The sequence below is a fragment of the Oryzias latipes genome, chromosome 17 (genome assembly GCF_002234675.1).
Source record: "Oryzias latipes chromosome 17, ASM223467v1".
NCBI classification, from domain to species: Eukaryota; Metazoa; Chordata; class Actinopteri; order Beloniformes; family Adrianichthyidae; genus Oryzias; species Oryzias latipes.
Window position 1 is genome coordinate 10,315,013 of NC_019875.2, and position 10,493 is coordinate 10,325,505.

The following is a 10,493-nucleotide window of genomic DNA, read 5'->3' on the forward strand; positions in this document are numbered from 1 at the left end:
ATGTTAATGTTTGTCTGTGACATATATATTTGAGATTAGTTTTTGAAAAATAAGATAATTTACAAAGTGTGCTGAGATACTTTAATTAAGAAAACCCATGAAATGAACAGGACTGACTTTTTTGATTGAATTGTTAATCCCAAATATGCTATAATCTTTGGACATAGCCACTGCATTTAGGGGGCGGGGTCAGAATGCAGACCCCGCCTCTCCGCTGTTTTCTGAACTCACACTGCAGCCCAACATATGTCAGATTAAGAATATTCTCACTTTATTTGTAGAGGACATTCTGGCCTTCAGTTTAAAACACAACTTTATCCTTTTCTTGAAACTACTTTTTAGTCCAGTGGAGCAGCATGTAGGACAAAATCTCTAGTTTTTGTTGGTAAACCAAAATAATACTATCTAAATGCTTTTCTGACACTTTTACTTTGAATTGTTTCAGGAAAACAGAGATTATGTCTTTTTAACATGAGCCAGTTTCAAAGCCTTGCTGTTCTTTTGTCAAATTTGATTTCAGAATGCACTAAAATTCAGAGTTCTGTTGTCATCCTCAATGTTCCACAGCCTCATTACACATGTTCATAGCAATTCTTCAAAAACAAAAGGTACTTCAGTGTACGATGACTCTCTCTTTTCTTCATCACTCACTTGTCTGCCTCCCTTTTTTGGTCACAGAATCAGCGTTCCATCTTGGATCGATGATAAAGGAAGACTTTATTTGCGTAAATGTCAAACCCAACAATAGTTTCCTCAGCAAACAGAAAAACAAACAAATAAATACAAAAGATTAATGAGAACATCATCATCATCTGAATCTGATTTCAATGTTTTAGTCTTACTCAGACCTTTTATTTTGATTATTTTTACTTTAAACTGAAGAATGACTTAAAATGACTCCAGCCAATTTTAAATGACTCAGTTCTAAGAAAATAAAATTAAAAAAAGTTGGAGGACTTCGCATTAGAACATTTGCTTTGGTGACATTTATTTTTTAAAATACCAACTTCTAACAAATAACAGGTAAACTGATTGAAAGGACTGAACAAACATATTTTCATTTGCTGAATGATTTGGAAACATTTGACATCAGAGGAGGTTTCCTCTTATCTACCATCTAATGCAGGACTCAGTGGGTTCGGCACCATCCTCCACTGAATGCAATCTAGAATCTAAAGCAGGAATTTTTCCAGAATCTAGAAGAGGGGTATTTTTCATCTCTTAGAAACTCTTAAAACCTTTTTATTTTCAGCATAATATATTCTACTTAAAGACAAACATGCTGTGCTGTGAACGTGTTTTCAAATGCATTCAAAGCAGAGTTAGGGCTTACAAATGTTTCTTCTCTAGTTTTCTAATATTTTACTTCCAAGTAAAATTAACCTGTAGACACTGCTTGCTTTTTCTCTCTTTATAAAGTTACTGTAAAATATTTAGAATTGCCTTTTTCTATTACAAAAGCATCAAATAAATGCCCGATATAAAATGTCAGAGGAGTGTGCAATTTCTGAAACCTTTCCATTTGGGTCCTTCTTAAAATATCCTGACTAAGGACACTGGAACACTTTTCTTTGTCTAAGTATAGATGTTGACTGTGCTTAAGCACATTTCTTAAAACTGAGGAACACAGAGAAAGCTTTTCCAATCAGAACATACTGAGCTGACCACCAGACCAACTTCTAGTCAAACGAATTAATGGATCAATGACTAGAAACATTAATTTATGCATAAATTCTGCAAATGGGCTGTAATTTCTGCAAAAACTCTGATATTTTGATGCTGGTTTAGCAAAAATAAGTTTATAGCTTTCACATTTTTTTGCAGTACTTTGGGGCAGTGTTTTTCAACCAATAAACCATTTTCAACATGTGTCGTGAGAGATGGAAAAGGTGTGGTCAGAATGGTCACAAAAACATTCACCATTGCCATGTGTGTTCACCCAAACTGCTGCAGGTTTCAAAATAAGTAGATCATGAAATACCGTTTGTGTTTATTTTATTCTTATTTGAGACACTTTGATAATAATGACAATATGTTGTTAATACAGACATTTTTGGCAGGCGGTGTGCCTTGTAATTTTTTACCTTGGCTCAAAAAAGGTGAAAAAAAAACTGCCATAAAGGATGGCTTTAGGTCTGATTAAATGAGGGAAGCAAACACTTAAATACCACTGAGTGACATAAACCCTCAATGAAGGCTAAAAATACCCCTCTTTTAGAATTGGCAGGTATAGATGAATATAGTACTTGATTGGATGTTTGTTGATGTTTCGTCTAAAAATGAGCTCCTGGATAAAGCCTAATTCGGAGCATCAGTGGGCTTTGGGGTAGGACCGTCCCAGCTAAAACCACCCTTAGGGTAATTAATGGGGGTCATGAAATCCCTGCCAATGGGCATTTCGCAGGAGTCAGGGTACAGCAGGTAACCGGAGAACGTGCTGCTGCTTTCAGCGTCGGTGAACATGCCGTTAGTTGCACTGTCCCTCACCTGAATCCACAACATGTCTCCCGCAGTAAGGTGGAGGACCACCGTCTGACTGGCTGTTGCAAGATTTGATACTTCTGTGGTTCTGACTATAGGGTAGAAGTTCCGGAACAGACCCACTTTAAGTGGCTTTTGGGCAGTTGCGAAGTTGAAGGAAAAGACGTAGATGCCATTGACTGGGGCTGTGTAGATGCTCATGGATGGGTTGAAGTGACCCTGCATGTTGAGTAGGATGTTGGGGAAATATACGGGCCAATTTGCAGGGGGAAAGGATTGGTTGAGACTTGCAGAGAATGCAGACTGGATGGCTGGGGAGCAAGGACCGGGAGGCCCCATGAGGCCCAAATTACCTTGGTCACCTTTGTTCCCAATCGGGCCCTGTATGCCCTGTGCACCAGTGTCGCCCTTTTCCCCTTTACTACCTTTTGGTCCTGAAAGCCCATCAGTACCATTTAGTCCATCTTTGCAATGACACACCCCCTGATCTCCTTGATCCCCCTTTATACCATTTGAACCAGGTACCCCAGGTGTACCCATGTCCCCCTTGTCACCCTTTAGGCCCTTAGGTCCCAAAGGTCCCTCCACACCAGGAAGGCCCCGGGGTCCAACAGGTCCAGGCGTCCCCTGCATTCCTGGTGGTCCAGGAATGCTCTCACAAGTGGCAGGGCATGTGCCAGTTTCTCCCTGAGGGCCCTGTGAACCTGCAGGCCCCATGTCTCCTTGGTCCCCTTTCTCGCCTGCAGATTCAGAAAAGACAAGTCAAACCTAACTTATTTAATGAAATCTGATGTTTTTTCAAAAAGTAAACAAAATATATGGGTCAAATCCTTGTTGGGATTAGAACACACTGTTTGCCTTTGAGACCCAAATGGAAAAACTAGGATTGGATTCTTAAAGTCATACACACGTACAGGGGTTTACTCAAATGGGTGCTGCAGGTTTTGGGGTTGTCTAAGCTCATGGAGGGTCATGCAGGGGAGCGGTCGATTCTTTAGGGGAGTGCAGGTGGGTCTTGTAGTTCTCTTATGGCTACCTCAAAGGACGTCATGAAAATGGAATGTAGGATTGTTGTTTTTGTGACAGGTGTGTCGTCAAGTATTTGTAAGGCAAATGTAAGTTGCACGCACTGATCATGCACAGGTAAAGCTGTCGTAGGATCTCCTTACGCCCCACTCCAGTTGTTAGTAAGTTGCAAATTCTGGTTCCTTACTGACGGAGCACGAATTGCGCGTGCATGTGCTGAGCATACGCACTGATTGTAGTGTTTGAAATGTTTGTGTCGCTTGCTGCATCTCTGTAGAGAAAACGTGCATGAACATTTGCAGCCTACTGACTTACCGAGCGGACTACAATTTTGATTTTTCATGCTGGCTTAAACTAAGGAATCCTATAATTATGCAATTTAAAACAAATCTTTTTTTAGAAAAACACTAACAAGAACTTATCTGTAGAACTGATGATGATAAATAAACTGCGAGAACAGTGCTCACAAACTGGAAAATCCAATGGATCAGCTTTATAGTAAAATGGTTTAACAAGCATCAATAGTCCATGAAACAAGAGCGTCATTTTATGACTGTGACTCTTTGTCAAAGAGAATTCCCTGAGCTTCAATCTTAGTTGTGGTCAGCATCTGTGGATTAAGGGGAACACTTCAGGTCACACAGAGTAACTTAAGCGAACCTTTGAATCCCCGTTCGCCCTTTCGTCCAGTGAAGCCAACGTCACCAGGCACGCCCTTCTCCCCGAAGTCTCCTTTCTGACCTGAAACATCAAAAAAGACAGGTAACTGTTCTTGTTTCATGCATAGCTTATGTGTTGTGCATTTCTAAGTGTGTTTTATTGTTCACTAATAGGATGTTGAGTAACACCCTGTTGTGTATGTTAAGGTGCCCCACCCACAACTGACTGTCTAATCTGATGATTAAAGCAGATATTTCACCTACATGGCACATTTCATGTTGGATCCGTTATATTAATGCATCTGTGTATGGTTATGGGGGTGTTACTCACCTTTTATGCCCTGGGGGCCTGTGAATCCTCGGTAGCCTTTGTACCCAGTCATTCCTCTTCTTCCTGGGCTTCCAGGTTCACCTGATCAAAGCAATGTTGAGAGGGGTTTTTACAAAACTTTGCCAAGATTCATGTGCGTAAGAACTCAAATGAAGTTGCCGACAGTAAATTGTCTCTGGGGAGAAGACCCTCCAACCCAGACAGAGACATACCGCCCCAGCCTACTTTCATAAACCCATCAGACAAACCTGACACTGGACTGTTTTAGCAGTTGACCAAACACAAAGGTACATACTTGTAAATGGTTTAAAGTGGTCTGTGTACCTGGAAGGCCTCTGTCACCGCGATCCCCCTTGGGTCCAGTGGTTCCTTTGCAGTGGGAACAAATGCAGAACAACGGGATCTGGTCGATTGATGGTGGTATCGGAGCACTAAATAGCATGTCGCAGATGGACGTATCGGGCTCTGGCAGGGTCGGTGTGTTGGTGCCATCAGGCAACAACATCCGCATGTTGTTGTTCGTCATGTTGGGACCTGGAGGCCACTGCAGGTCTGTGGGAGGTAACTGCATGGGGCCGGAGCGGGTGCTTTGAGGTTGCAAATCTGACAAGCGGTGGGTGTTGGGGTCAGTCGTCAAGCCTTCAATTTCTGACGGGTACTTGGAGTTGTTTTGCAGCATCATGGATGAGCAGACGGACGACAGGACCAGCAGTCCTACCAGGCTCGCCAACATCTAGAGGTCAGGAAGAAGCCCCAAAAATAAGGAAGGGTTTGGAAGGATGTCACCTCATCTTAAATAATATTAGCCTAACTTCAGGAACAAACTTGCTTGAAACATGAATTTGATCATCTGCTCCATTGGTCAGTATTTGGTAGCCCACATTTAGCTGGTGATGAAGCAATGAAGGATGGAATCACCATGGCAACACACCTAACTTTCTGAAGTCAAATAATTTTAAATAAACAAATTCTTAAGTTTTTCAAATCTTGAAAAAAATTGGTAAAGTGTTTTTAACTGCAGTATGCAGTATTGATATATGTCAATAGCTTTCCAAATATATTTTTTTCCTTGTTGTGTCTTAAATAATGTAAAATCTGCAATCAAAACATTGATATTCAAATATATTACATCCAATGTCTGTAATAATCACCAAAAAACACAAAATATCTGTCAGATTTGATTTTAAGCATTTTATTTCAATTAATCTTTCACTGCATTAAAAAGCAACAAAGAGAGTCCTTTAAAATTAAACATCACCTCATCTAATCCTGTGAATTGAAAATTGAATTTTGGGAAAAGACTCACCGCTCCTTCTGAGTGTCACAGCTTTACTGGAAAGATGGGCTTCTGAAATGAAGCTTTGATGCTTTTATAGGCCTCACCCAAAACAAAACTCCTTTTGGGCTCATTCTCACCCAGTGGGGCCACGGACAAAAAAAGATGAGGATGGGGAGGCGTGTCTTCATTGTTCTGCTGGAGAGGAACTGGGCCTTCTGCCTGTGATGTGACCTCCTTAACCATGAAACAGAATCGATATGGTCACAGCAGAAAGAAGAGATGCTCTGCTTATCGCTCCATCATTCTCCACCCTTTTCTGTCCCCGAACTTCACATGAACTATCTTTTTATCTTCGTCATTTCCATCTTCATACACGAACCCTGCTGGCACAAGTTCTGCAACAAATTGCAAGTCCAACAGTGGGTATATCAAATATTCCTCCTCTGCCACAAATTCACAGTAACGTTTCCCAGAGATATTAGATTTAAAATGAAAAAGAAAAAAGATTGGTTAAAAGTTTAGCGATACCTTTAGCAATCTAAATATTAGGTAGTCTTAAAAAGATGCAAAGATTCTCGAAAGGATATTTTAAAATCAAAATCTTGACAGTCCTAAATGTTACATCAGGAAAACAAAAGAGTAGTTTGAGGGCTGTTGATACTTTTCCTCTTGCTCAACAAAGCAGTAATCTAACACTGCCAGAGCTTCACAATGAGCAGCCTACTTCCATTTATCATCATGTTCTCCAGCTCAGGACAGACTTCCTCATCCAAACATCTCAGGAGAGTATGTGATACTGATAAAGGTGAAACTGGAATCCTTAAAAATGTACCTGTTTTTGCCCATAAGAAAAAAAATGAAGTGCTTCACCTCTATTAAAGTTTCCCAACAGACGGATTGAAGAACACTCCTTTGATCGCTGTCAGCCCATCTCTGTTTCACTCTTATGTCTTCCTCCTCTGCTTTTGTCTGTTTGGAGGAGCAAGTTCAGTCAACAGGTTAACATAACTTCTCTGATGTTTTCCTGTAATTGATGCTGTTTAATAGACTTTTCAGCTGCTTAGAAAGCAAACATGCTCCTGAGATGCAAAACTCAAAAAACTATTTCCATAAAGCAGTTTTACATTAAATATATCTGTTTTAGGTTTAAAATCATTTCACAAACTAAAAGAAGACTTTTAATAAAAAATCTTGTGTTTTTCTATGATTTATTTAAGTGAAGTTCTCTTTAACCTCTTAAGATCTGGCATCCACTTGCAGGGGCATCTCATTTTGGACTATAGTACCACAGTATTTAATTGGTATTAAGAGGCTAATGCAGAGAACAAAGTAAAATGTTGAGTTTCTGAGTGGATCAGTCAGGCATTCACTGAGTGAATAATTCAGATTTTTCATTTTCTATTTCGTTTAGTCCCTTTCGGGGACACGGGGCTGCCGGAGCCTATCCCGGCCACTTGTGGGCGAAGGCAGGGGACGCCCTGGACAGGTCGCCAGTGTGTCGCAGGGTAGAATGTCCATAATCACACATCCATTAACTCTCACATTCACACCTAGGGACAATTTTTGAGTTGCCAATTAACCTGTAAAGCATGTTTTTGGACGGTGGGAGGAAGCCGGAGATCCCGGAGAGAACCCATGCATACACGGGGAGAACATGCAAACTCCACACAGAAACCGGGGGCCTTCTTGCTGTGAGGCAAGAGCGCTAACCACTGCGCCACCGTGCAGCGCCTTTTTGAAATTACTCCCTAATTATTTACCTGGAAAAGTTCACAAATTATAGGTAGTTTGGTTGAAATGTTAAAAATCTGCTCATCAATTTTTAAATGGAGACATCCTTCAGTGAAAGCAGATGTTTGATTAAAGGCAAAACTGGTTAAGTAAAGCAATTAGTCCTGAATTTAGTAAGTATAACTACAAGAAAGAAAGAAAAGATCTGTTTACATTAAATGGTGCATCATCTTGCAATTTGATTGGGTAGTGAGAGACTGCACACTGATTGGCTCCTGACAGGAGACAGGTGCAGATGCTAAACGCAGACTATTCTCCAAAGGTGTCATAACTGATGTTGTCACTTGAGTTTGTGTCTGAATCTGTGTTTGAGGACTCACAGAAAATACAATTGCTTATCTGCTGTTATGAGGACTTGATATAATTTCTCAAGACTTACGTTTCTGCAGATGCTCAAACATTTTTACAGCCAGAAATCTTTTTTTTACACAATGAAAAACCGATTTTGCAAAAACAGACAATAGTCTGGCACTTATTTTTCCCCAGATGCCAAACTTATTTGTGTGTATGGACATCATTTTACAACCACAAAAGACTCTTGGATCATCACAGAGCTTCACTTCGTCCCTGTGAACGCCACACCCTCCATCATTTTCTGGACCTTTGTTAGCCATCTAATCACCTGTGGAATCAGAGAAGCCCCCTTTATGTCTGCAGGGTAAACCAAGTACAGTAGAAGGAGCTCCGAGAACAAAGAAGGACATAAAAGGGCACAAGCAGATGAATAGCAAACCTTTATTAATGTCCTGGTTTCCACAGCCTGCAGCGAAACCCTGGAGGTCTGTCCAGCTTCCTCACCTCAACCCTTGTAGACATTCAGAGTTGAAAAAGATAAATCCTGCATTCCTGCAGCATGTGTTACCTGAGGACAGGGTCACATGGTCTGGCTGAATGTTTATGCTGTCTCTGTCACAGTGCTGACAATATGTGGATGTCCAGATAGAAGTAAGAACAAAATGAATGTGACTTTTTTTTATAAATTAGACAAAAACAGATATATAGTGTGTAAACCAGAAAGGGTCAAATCATGCAAGAGAAACTTTAGCTCCATCTCAGACTCTACAACCCTCAGTTTCAATGACAAGTGTTATAGTTTATGAAAGTTCATCTGCAAAATACCCCAAAAATGCCAGGCTTTCACTAAAAGAGTTGAAGGAGAAAGTACCTTAAAACACAACTAAAGTGAATCATTATAAACCACACAACTAACCCAGGAAAAAAATGTGTGTGTGTGTGTGTGTGTGTGTGTGTGTGTGTGTGTGTGTGTTTAAAGCCCTGGTTCAAGTCAGCACTAGGTCCTTTCTGAGAGGTGTTTCTCGTTCTCCCTGTGTGTGAGTCCTTTGGAAACTCCAAGTTTTCTCCGACAGTCCAATTGACGAATCTAAATTGTCCCAAATTGAGAATGACTTGAATGTCTCTATGTTATCCTGTGATGGACAGGGAAACCATTTAGGGCAGAGGTGTCAGAATCCAGACCTCAAGGACCGGTGTCCAACATGTTTTCCAACCAAACTGCCATTGAAGCTCGTTCTTGGCTAAACACACCTGATCCCGTTATTCAGCAGCAGATGAGGCAGAAATTCTGGAAAAACAGCAGGAGGCTGGAACTTGAACCCTAGAGTTTGACACCTCTGATTCTTTGCATTGGCTATACAGTAGGTGGGATAGGCGTCAACGACTCTGAGACCACAAAAGACTTTTAAAAAGGGATGGATAGATGTGCAGTTTGAGGTAAAGGTAAGTTCAACTTAAGTATCAGATTTTTTGGGTGTAAAAAGTGGATGATGTAAGTTTAGTACCTCTAAGAAGTACAAGTCAATACTTCACTGGATTTATGTTAAAGGATTAGTCTCCTTTTATCACTCCAACTTGAGATGTTTGTGAATCGTACCATATTAGGTAACAAAGTTGTGAAACTCAGAGAAGAAAAAAATAATGTAATTTGTCTTCTTTCTGAGGTCCATTTGTCTTTAGGACTTTTGTTTCCTGATTGTCTCTCTTATCTTCTGCAGTCCATGCTCTTGAAGCAGATGTCTTAATAATTACTCCTCATTTCTCTTCATTTAGATTTGAAGTATGCATTTCTAAAACAAAATATTATATTCTAAAATAAAACTCACAGCATTTTGTCATTTTATGCGTGTAAATAATCAGAGTTGCAGCACATTTGTTTTCTCATGTTTCATTCACCATCTCTTCATGTTTCTACCCCCCTCCACTATTTTTTCTTTTAAACGTGTTTTCACATCCTCTGTTCGTAAAGGCGACAGTTCATCTCCTGCTCCAGATCGATCAAACCAAATTACTGACTACAACAGCCTGGTGATCTGACGGCAAGATGGCAGCTGTGGCGACTTTGAGTGTAGAGTTGGAGGCTGATCTCTGCAGGACATAGAAAATATCATTTATGAATTTTGGTTTGGCGGACACTTGAAAGACACATGTCTGTCAATCTTTTGGTCAAAAATAATTTATTGTTTTAAACTAGAATCTCATAGAAAAATGTAAAACTGAGCTTTTCACTCTGGGCCTTCATTAAAACAAGTGTTAGAACTTTTCTGTTGCACCACCTTCATGTAAATAACAGAAATCAATCCTCACATTTAAGATTTTTTCTGTTAATCCACTGCGTCCAACAGTGGTGGTACTCACCTGTGGTCAGTCATGTCTCAGATAATTATTTACTCTTTATGCTGCATCTGTATTTATCCAAGTCAAATATGTGATGCAAAACTCAAAAAACTATTTCCATGAAGCAGTTTTACATTAAATATATCTGTTTTAGGTTTAAAATCATTTCACAAACATTTCACAAAAGTCACATTGCAGACATATTTCTATCAAAACAAAGACAAAGTGAGGAGAAAAGAAATCCTCAAGTGTCATTTAAGCTTTCATTCCTGCAACTGATGTTGCTTGAAGACAC

At 40.1% G+C, this 10,493-nt stretch overlaps 1 protein-coding gene across 7 annotated transcripts; it reads right to left on the reverse strand.

Moving 5' to 3' along the window:
• Window positions 1-967: 967 nt before the first annotated feature.
• Window positions 968-10,488, reverse strand: LOC101165002 (collagen alpha-1(X) chain-like). Of its 7 annotated transcripts, none has more exons than XM_020711349.2 (7): window positions 8,301-10,488; window positions 6,647-6,745; window positions 5,804-6,010; window positions 4,822-5,230; window positions 4,498-4,578; window positions 4,168-4,248; window positions 968-3,221 (listed from the first exon to the last, which is right to left on the reverse strand). In XM_020711349.2, the coding sequence occupies exons 4-7, from the start codon at window positions 5,228-5,230 to the stop codon at window positions 2,299-2,301; spliced, it is 1,494 nt and encodes a 497-aa protein (XP_020567008.1). In that variant the 5' UTR covers window positions 5,804-6,010; window positions 6,647-6,745; window positions 8,301-10,488; the 3' UTR covers window positions 968-2,298. The 7 variants fall into 7 exon arrangements, with proteins under 7 accessions (XP_020567008.1, XP_020567006.1, XP_020567010.1 ...); XM_020711347.2 differs by having other exon boundaries at window positions 5,804-6,171; XM_020711351.2 differs by lacking the exon at window positions 6,647-6,745.
• Window positions 10,489-10,493: the final 5 nt, after the last annotated feature.

What these genes read in the sequence shown, in the direction of transcription:
- LOC101165002 (XM_020711351.2), bottom strand. Translation starts at nt 5,230, where the DNA reads ATGTTGGCGAGCCTGGTAGGACTGCTGGTCCTGTCGTCCGTCTGCTCA. An exon ending in CGGTGACAGAGGCCTTCCAG is followed by an intron (nt 4,579 to 4,821) that starts GTACACAGACCA and finishes TGCTTTGATCAG; the next exon opens with GTGAACCTGGAAGCCCAGGA. An exon ending in AGGCCCCCAGGGCATAAAAG is followed by an intron (nt 4,249 to 4,497) that starts GTGAGTAACACC and finishes TTGATGTTTCAG; the next exon opens with GTCAGAAAGGAGACTTCGGG.